A 19,452-nucleotide genomic window follows, 5' to 3' on the forward strand; every position below is an offset into this window, starting at 1 on the left:
GTAAAGAGAGCGGCAGCAAGGCGCTTTGCCCCCGCGCGGGGCCGGGGCGGGCCGCCCCCGGTCCCGCCCGAGCTGCGGCCCCGCCCGAGGCGCGGCCCGCGCAGGTAAAGCCGGGCCGGCCCCGCCGCCGCCGCAGTCCCGCCGCGATGTTCGGGGCGCAGCAGCCGCAGCAGCAGCACTACTACCGGCGGCAGCAGCACTACAGCACCCTGCCCGTCCGCCGGCCCTGCCCCGAGCCGCCGCCCTGCCCCGAGCCGCCGCCGTGCCCCGAGCCGGCGCGGCCGCCGCCCTGCCTGGACCCCGCTCCGCACCAGCAGCAGGACGGCGCCGTGGCCTACGACCGGGTGCGCACCTACGGGCCGGGCTGCCGCCGGGTCAGCACCTCCTGCTCCTCCCGGGCCGCCTCGCCGCTGGACTGCGGGCACGGCTGCGACCCGCCACAGGTACGGCGGCCCGGCCGCGGAGCGGGGGCTGCCCCGGCTCCCTCCGCTGAGCGCCGCCGAGGCCGGGCCCGGGAGCTGCGGGCGCTGACGGGCACAGGGTCTCCTCAGGCCGGGCTCCCCGGGGCTGGGCCGGTCCAGCGCGGCCCCTCCGCTCGCCCCGCGCCTCTCCGCTCGCAAAAGCCGCTCGGCGCTGGCCCGCCGGGCTGCGGTGGCTGTCCCGGCCCCAGCGCGGTGTCTGCCTTTGCCACCCTCTTCCCGCGGCTCCCGCCGGCTCTGGCGCCGCTCCCTTCCCACGCCGGGGTGTCCCCGCGCGGCTCCGCTGGCTCGGGGCTGCCATGCACATGGAGCACGAAGCCTGGGTGCTCAGTAGCGCTCTTTGCATCGATGGTGCTTAACGCGGTCCGCGACTCGGGTGTTGGGGTCGGGCTTGGAAAGCCCTCACAATGCAGCTCGGCAGGTTTGTTGTGTGCCTATCCAAGGCATGGCTTGAAAGCATCGGTGGAATTTAATGTCATTTTAACACATAAAAATGGTATATTAAAACTAGAAACCAATAGCTTAAGAACATATTTAACTGATAAAGCAGAAAGGAGATCAAAATTTATTCTCAAACCAATTTTTATTCGTACAGCAGAATGCCATTATCATTGATAGGATTGCTCCGCTGTACTCAAATGTCAATGTGCATTTGTTTCAAGATGAACTCTTACTGAATTTTCTTTCTCTTATTATATTTACCTATCAAAAAGAATCTGGATTAAGACCAATACAAGATCTGCATTCCTTTCAAAGCAATATTTGCATAGTTTGAGGGCTGCTCTCCTCTCCAGGATAGTTTATGTAAATCCTAGGAAGTGAGCGAGCAGCTGCACTAATACAAGGACAAGAGGAAACAGCCTCAAGTTGTGCTAGCGGAGGTTTAGGTTGGATATTAGGAAATATTCTTCATGGAATAGATGGTTAAACATTGGAATAGATTGCCCAGGGAACTGGTGGACTCACCATCCCAGGAAGGGCTCAGAAATGTGTGGCTGTGGCACTCGAGGACATGGTCAAGTGGTGGCCTTGGCCGTGCTGGGGAATGGTTGGACTCGATGATCTTGGCGAGTTTTTCCAGCCTGAACGAGTCTGTGATCAGAAGGGCCTTGTAGGAGTTGGTAATGGCAGAGCCATTCTCTCTGTGTCCAGGTTGTTAATCCTCTTTTGCAAGATGTAGGGCAGGAGTGTAAACACAGGTCTCACCTCCAGATAAGTGATCTGCTCAGCTAGGCTGGATGATAGTCTGAATTGCAGTTAATTAATTAAATATTCATGGGCATAAACATTGCAGTCCCAGGCTTCCTCTGCCTAGATAAGTACGTGAACAAGGATTACAGACTCAAATGCTGTCGCTGCTCTATGGAAGATGTTTAATTTTCAACATCTGTTGTAGTCACTGAATCCATTATGTCCTGCTGATGAAAACGAATTTCTTGCTGAAGTGTTTTGCTGGACGGGACTTTAAAGACAAGAGGGTGTAGCTCAGCCAGGCTTTGTGTGGGTTGCAGTTTCAGTGGCGGAGAAGGAAGGCGCCTAATACAGATTATTAGGAAGTTATTAAAGCAGAAAACAGTACCAAACAGGGAAGTCAGCTGGGAGGAGGCAGAAGTGGCACGCTTGGTGCTGAATGGGAGTTGCCTCAGAGAAGCCCTGGGAGGGGTGTAGGACATTCCCGAAGAGTGGATCAGTTGCCCTTTGAGCCCATTGTGTAGGGCCACATAAAGTGAGTAATGGACCCATACCAAACTCCCATTGTGTTTGTTGGAACAGGAGAATTTGGGGTTAGTGGCAGCCCAAAGCTGAAGTTTCAGCTCTGTACTGCTGCTAAAGCAAAGGGCTGTCTTAGAGCAATATTTAATTTGCTTCTGCAGAGCTTGTGTGGATTAACAATAACAGACAGGTACATCCCTGTTGGTACAGTCTTCAGTCATGTGGCTGGGGTGTGCTCCTGTGTTTATGTACACTTCCAGTAAGCTGGAGAGAGGGAGAATTTGAAATTGCTGTGTGCACAGACCACATGTGCTGGTACTTTTTGTGGTTCAGGATTCAGGTTTTTTTTTACTTTTGTGGTTTATTTTGTCCTTGGAGCAATTCACAGCAAATTTTGCTCTGCTTGATCTAAATGAGAAGTGTTTGGAATAAATTCCCTTCCAGTGTGGCTTATGTGTATGAATCCCTTCTCCATGGTCATGAAAAGATAATTTTTGAAGTGGCACATACAAAATGTTTGTTTGCAGAGGGCAAAACCCTGACAGGCTTTGTAGAGGTTCTCTGTCCATGTGAGAAATTTTGGGAGTCAGGTGTTTGTGTGGCTGGGCTCAGTTCTGTGACGTGCAAAGGGCTCCCATGAAAATGGTGTAATATTAACCAGCTTTAGGGTTGGTCCGTGTTGTAACACAGCCTGCCATTTCCCCATTTCACCTGCCAACTGGAACTCATAAATTATGAGCAGATGACTGGATTGCTTGTAATTAGACAATGCGTAGTGGATAAAGGCCTTTGCCATAGATGAAATTCTCACTTTCATCTCTGGGTTGGCTGAAGCCAAGGGTTACCCGTTGAAATTTAAAAAAAAAAAAAAAAGAGGACATTTGATTGCTTCTACATAAAATTGGCACACTAAGTGTAAATCTATCAAATGTTTATTCTAAAATTAAAATATCTTATTTAGAAATCTTAAAGACTTGCAAAAATATTAATGGACGTTTTAGTGTTACCTTTTAAAATTGTCCTTATAAGCCTCATGGCCGGAGGTGGGAACGTGAAGAACTTTAAAGTCTCTTCCAACCCAAACCAATCTGTGATCCTGTAAAACAGACCCAGGCTGACTGGTCAGGCCGTCCTGAATTCCAAACCCACAACAGCACTGGGCTTTCCCTTTGGAATCCCACCTTCCCCTTCCTTCTCCCCACTAGAAAATGCTGCATCTCCAGACACTTCTGAACTGCTTGCAGAGAGCAGCCTGAGCTGTGCCCCTTGGGAATGCTGGAAAACAGGAACAGCCCGAGATCCCTTTCCATGGCAGTGTCCCCACTGCTGGGGGACAGCTCCAGAGGCCTTGGAGGTGGCACCTCCTTGTGCAGAGCCCTGAGCTGTGTGTGGGCAATCCAGGCTGGCACAGACACAGAGTTTCTGCCTCTTGGTCCCCTCCCAGCCTGTGCCAGTCCAGCCTGCTTGGCTGGAATGGGAGAAAGGGCAGGCAAATCTGTTTTTGTAAAGCAGTTCTTTGAAAATGAAAGAGTTTGGGTATCTCAAAAATAAGCATAATTTTATCCAGGCAAAACATTCTTAGGTTCTGTATAATATTACATATACAATGAAAATATTATAAAAGTCTGTTTCAACTTAAAATGCTCCAGACTCCTCCGCTGTGGGTTTATTCCTCTGAGACACCCTGGATGAGTTATCCTCTGTAGACTTTGAGTTAATCCTGGCACGTTTGTGCCACCTTTCAGTGAATTCCTGGGCTGTTGTTCAGTGTCACACAATGGCCATGTGTTGTCCCCGTGCTGGGATGAAGCCGTCCCTGCTGTCCCACGGCTCTCCGGTGTCACAGCTCCTGTGCTCCTCAGGGACACCGGGCTCAGGCTGTGCCTGCTCTGAGACCAGGCTGCAGGAAGGACCAGTGGCCATTCCTGTGCTGAGCATTTCACTTTTTAGCTCCAGTTCTGTGGGTGTTGGTGGTGAAGGATTGGGCTGCATGTTCCATTTCTCTGTGTTGTGTCCCCAGAGTCCTGCTGGCCCATGGGGTGGCAGCTGCGCTGAGCAGCTCCCCAAGTTTCTGCAACCTTTTTAATTTTGAAATTTTTTAATTACTCTGACTGCTGCAAAAACAGTTGCTTTTCTACTTTTGTTTCTCTTTCCTGGTGCTGTTATGATTCACTCTTGGGAGGTTTGGAAAACTGCTCCAGGCTTCCTAAACTTATGCAACAGTTGATAGGAAACCTGACCTACTTCAGAGCTGCTCTCACCTGGCTGAGAATGTGTCTGAGACTGAACTGCAGCAACATAAACTTCCCCCTGGCTTTGGGGAAGAAATGATTCATTATGAAAATTGGAGCTTTGTGCTGTGAGGGAGGATAAACAGTATGCTGCAAACTGACAAATTGCCCAGGCCTTAGACTGGGTTCAGTGGGAGCTCTGCTTGTTTGGGTCAAGACCTGGATGTGAAGGGTTGAAGCAATGTGTGATTTGTTAGATCTGGGGAGGACAGTGTCTGCAATTGCCTCTAGACAGTGCTGGGGCAAAACCTGAAGAAATCTATTTAAAAACAAAGCTGCTGCCAGGGACAGATTCTTGTAATTTAAAGAGGCACATCTCATTTTTCATCCAGGAATGTGCAGATGCTCCATGTAGACATCATTCCCAGAGGTGGCAGCTGTGTGCACTGGCTGTGACCCAGGGGGTTGTTGGGCAGCTCTTCTCCCTGTTCACTTCTGAGTTTAAGCAAAATCCAAATTTTGTTGTTCACGCCTTGGTGAAACAAAAAGAATAGGATGCATCTCCATCTACACCAGCTGAGTTTGATGTGTAACGTGAAAAAACAGAAAATAGAGATGGATTGGGACATGGAATCCAGGAAGCCTCATCCAGGTTTGATTTGTAGCCTGTTCTGCTGCACTTAGAGAAAATTTGGACTAATTCCCTCAGACCTGCAAAGAGGGGATTGAGAAAAGCCCAGCTCTTAAAATGCAGTGAAGGATTGTGCCTTGCGGTGCTGCACATGGACCAGTTCCTTTGGGGTGTGAAGGCCCTGGGCTTAAAACATCTCCAGGTGATTGTGGCCGGTGGATCCAAAGTATTTACAGCCAGTGTCCATAATCAGATTCCTGTGCCAGAAAAGGTGTTTGAGGTTGAGGTGCAGTAATCTCTGAAGCTTTTTTCCTTCCTTGCAGGGCACCATCCGCAGGATCATTATCGAGAACCCGGATCAGGTAGGGAAACTGTGCTGGACTTCCCTCAGCTCCTCCACAGGGGATGAGAAACTCTGAACACACAGTTCACACCTCTGAGGGTGAGAGATGCAATTCTGAGCAATTGGAAACACTACAGAACAGCCACTCAGGCTCCCACCTCTCAGCAGTTAAATCTTTATTAATATTGATTAATCACTAACTGTTTCTACTGTATTTATTTCACATAGTCCCCATCCAAGCACAACCACTTTGTTTCAAAATGAACACACACTCATTCACATGTTCACATCTTAAAGGACATCTCACATATCTTTAAATTATCTATTTTTACTCAGAATTACACTAATCCTGAGCTTGCTGTTTGACAAGATTTATGGATGTTTTTGTTTGTGTGTTTTACAGGAGCCATTATCCCCTTTTCTTAGAGGGGCAAGTTTCTCTCCTGGAAATAATGTCATCTATGAAAAAACAATAAGAAAATATGAGCTATTGAATCCCCTCCAAGTAAGTTGGGTGTTTATATTACCTATTGCAAGAAGAAAATTGAGTTGGTAGCAGGAAATTGATGTGTCTGGGTTGGGTTGGTTCTGGATTTTTTTCTTATTTTTGTTAGGTGTAGCTGCCAACCTGAGAACTGCCTTGTTGTGATCTAGGAGACATTCTCAAAGTAAATGAAGCAGTATTTAAAGAGAGCAGAAGGTGGAATATTTGCCATATTTTTCCAAAGAATTTATTATTAACTAACAATGAAAACTGCTGTTGTATCTCTAATACTGTTAGTCTACATGTGAATAGTAGCTGTGAATCAGTTTCTTGCAATAGCTTCATAACAGAACAACCAAGATACATTTTTAGAAAAAAAAATTTAAAATAAAAATTTTTTTTTGCTAAGTCTTGAAAACAATATATTTGGCAAACCTGTCTGAAATTTCATCTCCCAATTGTTGTTTTGTCAGTAGCAAAAATATCGTTTCATTTTATTGCTCTGAAACATTTCCAACAGGGAAAAAACATTGAAATTTAGCATATCTCAGAGTGATTTACCTGAGGATTTTTACTTAGTTTTTTTAAAAGGAACTTTTCATGGCTCTCTGGATTTTAGAGAGCTGAATTCTGCAATATCCAGTCTCTGAAGTGGAAAAGGAAAAAAAACTGTAATTACAGATAGCAGCTTCTGTCTTTCTGCAGATGATGTGCAATTAAAAGAATAAAAAATTGTGGAGTTTAGCCCTGGAAATCATAATTTTACTTAAGATTTTTTTACCTGGGCTATGTTTAGATTTAGGTCAAATCAGGAGCATAGTTCTAAAGGCAGTTTTCATATGTAGTAGGACATCCACCTTGGGAAAGGTATTTTGCCTGTGCTTCTCCCTGGCAGCTACTAAAATTGGAAAGAAAGTTGGTGAATTACAACCCTGGAGTATGAAAGTGTAAGGCAAACTCGCGTTCAGTTAGGTATAAAAGCAATTTAATTTGGAATATTAAAACATCCGAAACCACCAGCAGCACTGCCGGTCACGGGCACATTTCATTCACTGTTGAGGCTGGTGCAGTGCCCAGCATTAACCCTTTCTGCCCCAGCAGGGCATTTCCCAGCATTAACCCTTTCTGTCCCAGCAGGCATTTCCCAGCATTAACCCTTTCTGCCCCAGCAGGCATTTCCCATCCCTGCAGGGCCCAGCATTAACCCTTTCTGCCCCAGCAGGCATTTCCCAGCATTAACCCTTTCTGCCCCAGCAGGCATTTCCCATCCCTGCAGGGCCCAGCATTAACCCTTTCTGCCCCAGCAGGCATTTCCCATCCCTGCAGGGCCCAGCACTAACAGGTCCTTTCCGTGCCAGGAGCGGCAGTTCCAGGTGTGCCCGCCGGAGCCGTGCCAGCAGTGCCCGCCGCTCCCGGTCACGCAGCAGTGCCAGCAGACACAGACGGGCAGTCCCTGCGAGCTGTGCCCGGGCCCGGGGAGCGACGAGTGCCGGGGACACCCCGTGAGGAGGGGCACGGCGCCCCCCGAGCTGGTGAGAGCTCCGCTGCTGTTCTCGGTTTGTTCTTAGGCAGGGACAGAACTGCGGGAAGGAGCGGGGTCATGGCTCTGCAGCCTCCAGAGGTTTGTGTGGACTCTCAGCACCACACCCTTGTCGCTGAGCAGGGTCTGTGGGACTGTCTGAGGCTTTCTCACGTGCTGTTGGAGGGGGAAGGCTGTTTGAGAGTTGTATTTCTTGTTGTCACAGACCTGTGCTCAGGTGTGCACTGACTGAGATGAGCCCGTGGTGTTTAACTGGGCTCAGTCTCATGGGGCTGTTTGGTTTTGCTTTTCTTTACCCATCGATTCAGCCGGGTTTCACTTGTCAGTCTGTACACAAAGACTAAGAGATTTCACAGCCTCTGCTTTGGGAGGACACAAATACTGCTTTATAACATCAGCTCAGGGTTCCTTCCCTCATATGCTGATCAGCCAGGGCTGAAATGTATTCCAATTTGATGCAAAAGTTGTTGACACAAATTCAGTGAAAGCACTAAAGGAGCTTCCTGGTGTACCTGCAGCCTGTTAGTGCAGCTGGGGAGGGAGTGCAGCAGGTCCCTCCTGTGCACCCAGTTGGTGTTTGGGTGATAAACACCCTGGGGACCTTGGTGTCAGACCTGTGCAGAACCTTCCAGAGCTGGACACTCCCATCAGCCAGCTCAGCACACTGAGCTTGGGCTGAGGACACTGCTGTGGAAGCTGGACTTGGCCTGGTTCTTGTTGTTCTAAAGGAAGTCACTCTGTACAGTTTATTGAAAACCAGCAGACATGGAAGACTCACTATTAAGAAAAGCATCAATAATTGAAAACTGCTAAGAGCAGCCAGACCCAAATCCTACCTGTAGCATTTTCATGTTCAGCTTTCACCCCAAAGAAGGGATCCTGTTCTGATGCCCTGCCTGTCTCCTGGCAGGTGAGCTGCCCCCAGGACAGCCCCGAGCAGCTGGACTGTCGCTTCTTCGGGGAGCTGCTGGCCGAGCTGCACCGCAAGAGCAATGACCTGTACAGCTGCCTGCTGCAGCACGTGGAGAAGATTGGGACAAGGTATTGCCACTGGATCTGCCATTGCCATGTCCCAGATACCAGCACTGCACAGCTGACAGGGACAGTGTTGTTTGTGAGTTGGTTGTTTCTTCCGGACAGTTGGAATTGTCTGGATGTTTTGCAAATTCATCTGATTTGCAAATAACTGAGGACATAGAAATGCTGTAAGCCAAGGAAATTTATTGACTGTGATGCTAACGAATTGTCTCCCACATGTGTTTGTACATTGAGCAAACAAGAGCTTACAGCACGCTCTGACATATATCTATTGCTGTGTCCTGAAAAAACAACCCAAACATCCTAATTTCCCCAGTGCTGTTGTGATGTTGTGTCATGGATTAAAGGCATAAAGCTCAGTCTCTACATCCAAATGAACATTAAGCATCTTTTCTGCAGAGCCCTGCATTCTATCTGTGGAAAGAAATTAGAGTCACAGCAGGCAGTGCCGTGCACAACCTTCCCCCCTTCCCTCCCATCACCCTCATTCTTCCCCCTCACTCCCCATCTTGTCTGGTGCCTTCCAAGGTCACCGAGTAAGGAAAGTGGTCCTGTAGTAGAGGAAAAAAGGAATTGAACCATCACAGAAACCCTGAGAATGCCAAATCAACACTTGGGGCAGGGCAGGGAATTGCAGCAGAGTTGTGGGCGAAACATTACCCAGGTAATTAAGGGAGTAATTGGGTTAACTGCCCATAATTGGGGATAAGTGCCCAAAGGACTGGGGATAGTCAGCCTGTGTTTGCCGTGTTGCTGTAGGACTCCACTCTCCCCAGGAGTTCCTCCACAGGGGGAAGGTAATGACTCTTCAGCTGAGAAAGATCCTTGCTCTGTATTGTCCAGATAATCTTTTAGTGGCGAATATGCCTGAGTCCTGGAAGTTCTCAAACAGCTTTTTGTGTTTTACAGGAACCACGACATTGAATTCACGTGCCAGGTAAGGCTCAGGCTGTGCCCTGATACCTCTGGGGAAGGGTTCAAGCAAATAAAGCCAAAGCAGTTGAAATGAAGGAGGTTGGTCTTTGTTAGTTAATGCTTCCTGCTTGTAAAAACATTCAGAGCCCGAAATCTGCTGCCAGGCAGGCATTTGCAAATGTGATAATACTGAAAGGAAACTTCAAAAATTGGATTATTCCAGTATGAGAGTCACATTTTGGAAGTCTCTCCTGCTGTTCCAATAATGGTTTCACTGGAAAATGACTTGCACAGGTACCTGTATTTTTACAACGTGTTTTTTGCAAAGGCTCTTTCACTCCCTGGCCAGTGAAGCTGCTGCTGAGCAGCAGGTGCTGCACCTTTGAAGGCATTCAGTGTGAATGGGGCAGAAATACCTGTCCAGGGTTCACCTGCAGGAAGCAAATGCCACTGAACCCTGGCAGCATCTCCTGGTGGTCATCTGGGGTTTACTGGCAGCCCACTCAAAAACACGAGGTTTTGCCCCACCATAAACTGAGTTGTAGCATCAGCTGTTAATCCCTGAGAGAGGATTGGTTTAAATACTCCTTTTAAATGTTGAATTTAAGGATTTGAATATATGCTTCATGTACCACTTTATCTCACTTTGTACATGTCCCACATATAAAAGACTTCAGAAGTTTTCTAGATAGACTTTGATCTATTTTTGTTCTTATTTGCCTTGTACTAAGGATGTTTTTCATAGCAGAGCTATGTAATTAATGAAGAAACCACATTACTAATCTACCAGGCAAAATTCTTAATCAAGATGTCTCCCCTTTCCTCCCTTCTTTGCTTAGACTGAAGATATTGAAGAATTAATTCCCAAAGGACTGTCTGAGGCAACAAAGCAGCAGATTCGTTATCTCCTGCAGGTAAGGGAGCTTGGCAGCCTGTGGGAGCTGGGAGCAGTAGGAGCTGGCTGGCACCTTCACTCTGTATTCCCTCATCCCAGTGTTTCTAGAGTGAGGGGGCTGGAATGGTGGCTTCAAAGGAAGTGTCACATGGACCCACAGTCCAGTTGTGTATTCTAAACTGAGTTCTGCTGGGGTTTTCCTGCAGTTTCACTGGAAACTGTCTTGGCTTTTGAGCACTGACAGGAGAACAGAGACCTTTCATCTTTCTGTGTTGTGCATCAAGGCTTTAAAAACCATACACAAATAGGAGGTGCTAAAAACCCAGAAGCAGGGCCTGAATCCCACCTGCCCCCAGCCCAACCCTGTGGCTGGGCATGGAGGAGGGAGGGAGGGAGCTGAAGAACCAGCCCAGGAGGACAAAACCCTTTACACCTGAACCACAACAGGAATGGTTGCGTTTGCTGCTGGATGCCAAAAGCACAGCTCAGCACTCAGAGCTGCCTTTGCCAGGCAGGTGTGTCAGGGCAGCCTCAGCAGGAGTGTCCTGATCTGGGCTCCCTCAGGTAGGGGCAGGGTGATCCTACCTGGGAGCTGCACCTTGGAATTGCTTCCTGGTTAAAAAAAAATGCATTGAAATGAAGCTGAGAAGGAGCAGCCTGGTCTGAGTTTGCAGCTGCCCTGCTCTGACCTCCCCCATCCCCTCCAACTGGAATTATTTTGTGCTTCTCTGACAAGGAAGATGGACATCAACCCCATGGACATTCCAGCCAGCATGAGGCCATTCCATGGCTGCACACTGTCCTGGGAGGCAGGTTCAGCTCCAGGTGAAAAAGCTGAACAGGCATTTCCTGTTGTCTCTGTGTCCAGCTGGTTTTACATCCTCCCAGCTGTGACTGTAAAATGCAGCCAGAATGGCTTTTGGGGAAGCTGGTGTTGTCAGGGTGCACCCAGGTGCTCTCAGAGCCCTTGGCCACCAGGACAGAGCTGGCAGGGAAGGGTTTGCACAGCCCAGGATCCGAGCTGGGAATGCCCAGAGGCTCCTCCAAGGACACAGAGAATTCCACTGGAGGAGCACATGGCACCTCTGGGATTTAGCAACCTCTAGCACTGAGCAATTGCTGAGTGTGGTTTTACTTACATTTTTATAGTTTAAATTTCACCATTCAACTCAATTCCTTCTTTCAAACTACCCTATATTGTATTACACAATAAAACCAGAAAAACCATAAGGCAAAAGTGAAATTCCACTTTAATTACAAAACAAAAAAAGGTGAGTTGCTCTAGGAATGAAGTCTCAGTCACACCATGGCACCACTGGGGATAAAAATACTGGGCAAGGGCCAATCCCCATAGGGATAGAAGGCATAAGATCTCCAAATTAAGGGAACACACAGGGGAGTTTCACTTTTATCTGGACAGGAAAAAAACCACAGTTTTGCACAGAATATTCAGCCCTTCCAAGAGTGTTACAACTTGAGGAGTTACTTTGTGTGTCCTTTCAAAGTCTATTTTTCTTCTTTTAAATGTTATAAATGTATCATGAAATGCAACAATTTATATTTTCACCTGAATCAATACACAGCTATTAAAGGCATTAAAATTAACATTCCAGAGGAGAACAGTGTTGGGCTGTGGTCACTTAATAGTTTTCTCTTTCATCCAGGTGACTCCTTTCATCTTTGGGATCTTTTTCCTTTTAAAGGGAGGAGTTGGCTGTATGAGCTTTTTTAATTTGAATTTTTAAAAATGTTAATTAAATTCACTCATCTTTGAGCCCAAAGCTTTGCCAGATCTCAAACATGACTCATTCCTCTGTGCCTTTTCAGGCAGGGCAGTAATTTTTAAAAATCAATGTAAGCACAAAGCTTTTAAAGCTCCAATAATAATTGTACAATATTAACACATTTATTTTTTCCTTTATTGGTGTACAAAGGCAGTTCCTTACCCTGTTGTTCCTTCCATTTTAACAACGTTGTCCTTTGTTACAAGGCAGAAATGGAACACTGGCATTTGCAGAACAAAGTGCAGTGGAAACGTTTCCTGTAGAAACTGTGGGCACTTCAAAGGATGTGCAATGGTTTTAGAAGTTACTGTCACCTGTAAAGCAGTTTCTGTTCTACCTCTGGTCAAGCATACTGTAAACAAAGCTGCCTAATTAATCCCAATTATCCTTTTCATTTCTCCCCTCCCAGATGAGAGCGACATCGGACAGATCCCTGAGACTGGTGCTCTCCACCTTCAAGAACCTGCGGGAGGAGCTCTGCCATTTGCAGGATGACCTGGGGGTGAGTCCTGCTCCTCATCCAGCTGCTCCCAGCTGGCAGCAGGAGTCCAGGGCTGGCATTCCAGGCTGTGCCAGTGGCTGCTCTGTCAGTGCCTCAGGGGGCTGGATGGACACGGGTGGCTTTGGCAGCTTCACGGGTTCTCTGGCCTTCAGCCATCCCAGCCCTGTGGGAATGTCACAGCATTGTCCTGGAAAATGCAAAGTTCGGGGAGAAGAGTTTGAACTTGAGCACAGAGCAAGGAGTGTGTGCAGTGGGCTTAGTTTTGGGATGGTGTTTATTTAGGGTTTTTTGTTGGCTTCTATTTAAATTGTTTCTGGGGCAGACTGGAAGGGCAGTGACCAGGATCCCAGTGCTCACCACCCAACACAAAGCCACACTGCTATGTGCCTAAACCCCAGACTTTCAAGAAAGTTGAGCATCTTCTCAGTTCTAAAACGTCCCTATATTAATGACTATGTTGCGCTTTATGGGAAGAATTTACTGAAAACTTTCAGCTTTTGACTTTAAACTTTTGACTTTTGTCCTGCAGAAGCTGGAAACCGACAATGTCTTGCTGAAGAAGGATTTGGCTTTTAAGGATTCCCAAGTGAAAGAGTATGAAACAATGCTGGCCTCTCTGAGGGAGAACAATCGTCAGCAGCAGGTGAATCAAGAAACATTTCCAGTGTCATTCCAGGCAACCAACATGGGGGCAATTTGCTGACTTGTGGGTACTCTGAGTAACTGCTGCCCGTTGTGTGTGTGATGCTGTTCCTGTCCTGAGGAATTCCATGTGCTCATTCCCTGTGCTTTCCAGCAAGGGCTCAGGGACAGCACTGCCAGATGCCGCTCCCTGGAGGAACAGCTCCTGTCCCTGCGGCTCAGCGAGGGCAACAAGGACTGCCAGCTGAAGGAGCTGGAGTACAGCAAGAGGGCCCTGGAGCAGGAGATCCAGAGCCTCAAGCTGCAGGTGAGGGCTCACCTGGCTGGGTGCAGTAGCTGAGTCCCAGACTCGGAGGGATCAGTGTAGGAAAACTAACAATGAAAACTCTGTAAATAAAACTGGGTTCTTTGCTGCAGAGCTGCTCCAGCCCGACCCTGCAGACCACGACGGACGAGCTCTCCAGCCGCTACGTGGAGATGATCAACAGCCTGAGGGAGGACAAGGACAGGGAGATCCGCAGCCTCAGGGTAAGGGGCTCTGCTGGCTGTGTGCAGGGACAGCTGCTCCTGCACTCACAGCAGCAGACATCTACCACAGGCACTTTCTGGGTGTCTTCTGCTTGTGCAGTTACTTTACTCATAGACACCGCTGATGGTTTAAAACTTTTACAGTAGAACATAAAACTGTGATTTTAAAAAAAACCCCAGCCATTCTTTACATGAAGAAATTAGGGATCAACCTGATTAGTAGGCTGTCTTTTGTGTGTCTTGATAATATAAGTAATTAGTCAAAATATGCTTAATAGGAAACAAAAATAAATCCCAGCCACAGCTGTATTTAGGAGATGTCTCTCATGGAAAGCAGTGGCAAAAGTCTCCAACCCTGGAAGCCAATTCAACTGGTTCAGTGTTGATTTAGTTTGAGAATTATAAAATTATTGAATTAATACTCGGTAAAATTCAGTCCAATTAGCACTTTCTGAATTTACTGTGTGGCTCAGCGTCCTGATCTGAAAATCCCTGGGTCTCACTGTTGATGGTGTTAATGAAATGCCACCCCTGGAGCCCTGGGTGGGTGCTGAGGGGCCCAGACCCACACCTGAGAGCTCCTGCCTTGTTCTGCAGACCCAGCTGTGCCAGTTCCAGCAGGACATAACCAGGAGAGAGGGGAGCAACAGTGACTTGCAAATGAGGCTGCATGAACTGACATCGCTGCTGGAGGACAAAGAGGCTTTTATTAAACAGCAGCAAGAGGTAAAATAATACAAGTTATTTCTTTTCTAAGCATTTTGGTGTTTAAGCCTCCATGTACTGTGTAGGTGGAACCTGACCAGGAAGTCCTTTGTCCTCTCCTAGCTCAGGAAAGGGGGTTAGGATTTGTTCTAAGTGAATGCTGTTCCTCTGCCAGCCTTCTGAAAGGGCAGATTTTCAGACTGTTGAGACAAATTTCTGCAAATATTTTGTTGTGGCTTTAGTGAACTGATACTTCAGAAAACATGACTTCACATCAATGTTTGCTTTTGGTTTTGTCAGGAGCTCTTCAGACTGAAGCATGAGAAGTTATCAGGCAGTCAGTCCCCTGGGGTGACAGCCATCATCACTAAAAAGTAATGTCTTACTCATCTTTTTTAAAAACACATTCTTTGGGCTTTCCTTTGCTTAGGCTCTGTTTAGCAACCTGTTCAACTCTCTACAGGTACAGGAATCAGTATCCTATTCTGGGTCTGCTGTCTGATGACTACAAGGTCACATCACCTGTCAATAAATCACAAACCATTGTCATTGAGAGGACTGGAGAGATCTGGAAACACGTAAGTGTACCTGGAGATGGACTGTTCCCTCTGCAATCCTAAGTGTTCAATTTAACTTCAAAGCAAGTATTACCCAAACTGAGAGCTCAGGGATGCCCTGTGGTAATTGAACTGCAAAAAGCAAACTGTCCTAGCTCTAAGAGCAGGCAGTAATTGGTGGGTGTGGTACAAATAAAACCTTTTGTTGTTTTCTCGGGCACGTAATTACCCTGAACAAAAGCATCAGCGTTGCTCTAACACCGGCCCCGGGGTGTTGCTGTACTGGGCAGGTAGGCAGGGACTGTGTCCTGCTGTGCTCTCAGGTCAGGAGGGATTTGGGAGGGCTGTGCCCCTCCTCCGCATTAGGAGCGCTAATGACTCCAAGCCATCACTAAAACATACAAAGCACCACAGCCCTGAAACTCACCCTGAGCCAGGGCAGTGACAAGCCCAGGAATGCAGAAGAGTGCTGACATTTTAAGGAGTGATTCAGAGTAAAAATAGAAAACAGGGCTGCAGAAGCTATTTCTGTTTTAGGCAGGGCTCGTGGTGCCAAGCCTGGCTACAAGGTAATGGCAGGGTGGCCAAGCAGGGGGGGTGGTGGCTGCAGGTCACAGCAGCACCTGGACACAACCACGGGGGGACACAGCCAGGGGACAGTTCTGTGACAGCCTGAGCAGATGCAGGTAACACCTGGCATGACCCTCAAGGGGACCTTGCCTGCAGCAGGATTAAAAAAGCAAAAAACTCAGAGCACTGGCAAAGAGCAGAGTTTTACTATATGCATAGTACTGATCCCTAAATTTCACCCAGGTGCATTGCAACCTAGTGAAATGTCAAGCAAGGAAACATCAATAAATGAAAAAGTAAAGTGTTTAGTACAGAGGAAAGGCTCACTGGTCCCCTTGGACACTGTACAAGAGAGAACAAGTAGGTAATTAATGAGATGCTTTATAGCAGCTAGTTCTGTTTCGTAACAGAAACAGGTTTGTGTATTTCTTCTAACAAGCTGCTTGTTTCTTTTAGGAATGAGAGATACCTCTGAGCCCTCAGAGCTGCTCCAAGGAGTTCACAAACCACTAAAACTGCTTTACTTTCTGCTCTTCTGCATCCAAGAAAAGGTTCAGTCTGATAGTGAGGAAGGCTGGGAAAACATTAAGGACTCACTTTTCCCTTGGAAGAGTGGGATGCTATCCCTCTGGACTTCAGCTGTTCTTGACTAACTCCTGTTCTTCAGCCAGTCCTGAGGAAATCTAGGAGACAAAAAGAGGACACCTGAAACCTTTTCATCCTTGTAGCCATGTTCTGTCTCTTCATGCTGAGAGTGGGAATGACCCTGATGTCAGTCCCACCCCTCCCACAGCTGCTTTCAGTGCAGAGTCACGAGCTGCATGGGAACTTCAAAAATACCTCACTGGAAACTGCTCCTTACCTTGCACCTGCCTCTGTCTGGGAAGCTCGGACACAAAGGACAAAACTTGCATCAAACCCAGCTTCTGACCTGGCAAATGCCAGCAGGACCCAGTTCACTGAAGGGCTGGGCCAAGGCTCATTTTAGAGAATGCTTCTGACCTCAGAGTTTATGTATTTTCAGCCCCAAACCAGCTGTATTTTTTTGCTGTGCTTTAAATTTTCAAGAACTTGGTATATTTTTATATAGAATAATTTTGTGTGAAAGTAAGTCACGGACTAATTTTATTATCAGAGCAACCTGCCATTTACAATTTCCACTCCTTGAAGGACCACAAATTCTTTCAAACTGATTTGGTGTTCATGATTCAGTAGTTGTCTGAGCAACACAGCACAGAGACTCACAGGGAAAATTTGCAATGCTGCAATCCAAAGGTGCTCTTTTATGGTGGGGTTCTTGCTTTGCTTTCCTGCTGCAGCCATGTATTTCTGGTCCCAGATACTATAGACCCTGGGCAATGTTTAAGGGGGAAAGAATGCTGGAGGCTACCTGTAACCATGAAATAAACCCAAGTCCAACTCTCTGGATCACTGTCTGTCTGTCTGTCCTGGAAACAATTTGTGTACAGCTGTGGAGGGGGTGTAGGTGGTGTCTTGTTCCTCTCCATGAATCTTTACAAGTGAAGGATTGGGGCTGGCTCCTTTTTCTGGCTGCTGCTGCCAGAACTCCCTCAGGTGATGCTGGATGTCCAGCTGACCTTGTGCTCTTCAGGACTGGGTAAAGAGCTACAAGTAAAACCTGTTCCTGCTGCAGATCTTTGAGTGTGTTCAGGCTGAGAGGGGCCTGCAGTTTCACCAGCCTGGTTCCCCCTACTTCAGCCTGCCTTCAATTAATTAAATACCCTCATTTGAAGGCAGAGGGCCTTGCCCCTCTGCATTCAGTAATTATTCTAAAACAGATTCTAAAGCAGCCCCCTTTTCTGCAAAGCAGTGAATAAAAGGTACATCTGCACTCAGAGCTAACATGCTCCTGCCATGGGACAGTGGCAGTGCAATAAATAATTTTAGTTACACTGTCAGCAAAAGACTTTTCACCTTTGGTGATCTTAAACACCAAAAGGACTAACAGCACCATGTCTGTTCAATGCCAGCACTTACCTGTGCAGGTGCTCCTTGTGCTCCCACCAGGGCTGGGGGTTTCCCACAGCTCAGACGAGGCTACAAAGAGCAGAAATGGGTGTTAGTAATGGCCATAGCTCCTGATGGCTCATCCCAGCCATGGATTTCCTGAGCAGCCCCTCAGTGACACCAACCTGTGTTTTCTCCACTCCCTGGCACAGCACAGGGAACTCCTTAAGGAGGGACAGGGCTCAGACCAGGGGCTGCTGGGCATGGTGAGACAATTCCATGGCAAAGGCCACCATCAGGCAAATGCTCTTTCAAACCCAGCTGATCCATCCCAGTGGAAACACCATCCTGGGGCAGCCAGGAAAGCTGCAGCCTGCTTACAAAGAGCCCAGGTTGCTGCTCAGGCCAGCCAGCTCTCTGTCCTGGGTACAAGGACAGCTCCTCAAGGAAGCTGAAGGTCACCAGACCCTGTAAATGCTACAGAGCAGAGACTGTAACTGCACTTTGTATTCACAGAAAACACAAACCAATTGTCAGAAAGTTGGATAGGACTAGTAGATGAAGCACGTGGCCATTTATTTCTAGGCTGGTTTTGTTTTCAAATTGTATGTATTTAAAAAGCAAATTTATTATTTTTTACTATGAAGTACCTGTTACTGTGAGCTCAGTTGTCCCCTCTTTACTGTGGAACTGATTTACCTAACGTGGTTTCTGCTGGAGTTAACAAAAAAACATTTTCTCATTTACTCAGCTCTGTAAATGCTGGTTAGAAGATTTTACTTTAGCTCATTTCCCACCTCAAGAGGTTCACCAAGACCTCTACATTTTTTCTAGGAACAAATTAGAAAAAAATCAGATGGTATTTACTTCATATAATTACAACAACATACATTCTGCCCTGTATTTATCTGCCAGAATGCAGAATCTTGCTTTGCACTGAAAAGGAGAAAACTGTCTTTGTTCTGACTGACCTTTCTGCAGTATTGAAGCTTCTCTGCCTCAGCTGTAGAATAAAAGCCAGAGAGCCCTGGCTGGGAAGACCCTGACAACTCCAGCAGCCACCAGCCCACACCCAGTACCTCACCTTTACCTCCAGAGTTCTGCTGCAGCTCTTCCGTGTTTTCTCTCTGATTTATTGCCTTTAATTGTGGGCAGCTGAAACCTGAGGAAAGAAAAACATAGCTGATGATCAGGATGTGAATCACTTAACTGCACCTGTCAGCCCAATAAGAACAGACCAAACAGATCTGACATTTCAGAGCAAGCTCTGCACACCTTTGTGAGGCTCTGCTTGCTCAAGCACCCCTGACCTGTCACAGCTCTCAAATATTTACTGGGAGAGGGCACTGAGAAGGATTTGGGAACTGTCCCTCAAACTGCTGAGGACTCAGGTGGCATTTCATCCTTCCATTTCAGAAGATTTAAAACATAACTTCCTAGTAAAATTTTATGTCAAGAACAGCAACCTACCTCCTGCTTTGATACAGAGCAATTAATTAATTACCTGATTATTTGGTCCATCTGTAGGGTGGAAAAATGAGCCAGCAAAGCCACGGGCAGAGTCAGGGATCATCTTCAGGTGAAGAAACTCCTTCAGTCCATGTATTCAATGCAACATTCAGGAACAAAACACTGATATTGTCAGAAATCCACAGACTTAAATCACTAAGATTTTTTTCCTTCTGGCTGCTGGGCATGCAAGGAAAAGCATCAACAAAACCCAGATGAATTAATTCCTGTCTGCTTTATTTTTCCTCTTTGTGCAAAACCTGAGTTCAGTGGCTCAAAGCCCATTGGAAATCCTTGATGAAGGGTTCATTTAATAGCACATGTTCTTCTTCAGCTTTTTAATCTGCTATTGATGTTGCAATTCAAATATTCTAAAAAGAGAGGGAATTTAGGACAGCAGTGTTTTTAGCATTTCATT

General features: G+C 47.0%; 1 protein-coding gene and 1 long non-coding RNA gene across 4 annotated transcripts; one reads left to right on the forward strand and one right to left on the reverse strand.

Moving 5' to 3' along the window:
* Positions 1–129: 129 nt before the first annotated feature.
* On the forward strand, positions 130–16,985 carry POF1B (POF1B actin binding protein). 2 transcript variants are annotated; one of them, XM_021531425.4, is made up of 15 exons: positions 130–443; positions 5,378–5,416; positions 5,801–5,902; positions 7,240–7,413; positions 8,332–8,462; positions 9,369–9,396; positions 10,214–10,288; positions 12,463–12,555; positions 13,085–13,198; positions 13,352–13,504; positions 13,615–13,725; positions 14,323–14,451; positions 14,731–14,804; positions 14,894–15,008; positions 16,014–16,985. In XM_021531425.4, the coding sequence occupies exons 1-15, from the start codon at positions 147–149 to the stop codon at positions 16,017–16,019; spliced, it is 1,641 nt and encodes a 546-aa protein (XP_021387100.3). In that variant the 5' UTR covers positions 130–146; the 3' UTR covers positions 16,020–16,985. The 2 variants fall into 2 exon arrangements, with proteins under 2 accessions (XP_021387100.3, XP_085427007.1); XM_085570881.1 differs by having other exon boundaries at positions 131–344; positions 16,014–16,154.
* LOC146763261 (uncharacterized) lies at positions 11,500–19,169 on the reverse strand. Of its 2 annotated transcripts, none has more exons than XR_014952475.1 (6): positions 19,030–19,169; positions 18,610–18,687; positions 17,711–17,898; positions 17,556–17,615; positions 16,155–16,240; positions 11,500–12,742 (listed from the first exon to the last, which is right to left on the reverse strand). It is a non-coding gene; the product is annotated as an uncharacterized LOC146763261 (long non-coding RNA). The 2 variants fall into 2 exon arrangements; XR_014952474.1 differs by having other exon boundaries at positions 17,711–17,947.
* Between the last annotated feature and the right edge of the window lie 283 nt (positions 19,170–19,452).

The sequence above is a fragment of the Lonchura striata genome, chromosome 4A, assembly GCF_050655825.1.
Source record: "Lonchura striata isolate lonStrDom1 chromosome 4A, ASM5065582v1, whole genome shotgun sequence".
NCBI lineage: Eukaryota > Metazoa > Chordata > Aves > Passeriformes > Estrildidae > Lonchura > Lonchura striata.

Bases quoted from the DNA above. Each gene is read 5' to 3' on its own strand.
- POF1B (XM_021531425.4), top strand. From the start codon at position 147: ATGTTCGGGGCGCAGCAGCCGCAGCAGCAGCACTACTACCGGCGGCAG. The intron at 5,903-7,239 runs GTAAGTTGGGTG...TTTCCGTGCCAG, and splicing joins AGCTATTGAATCCCCTCCAA to GAGCGGCAGTTCCAGGTGTG. The intron at 8,463-9,368 runs GTATTGCCACTG...TGTGTTTTACAG, and splicing joins GTGGAGAAGATTGGGACAAG to GAACCACGACATTGAATTCA.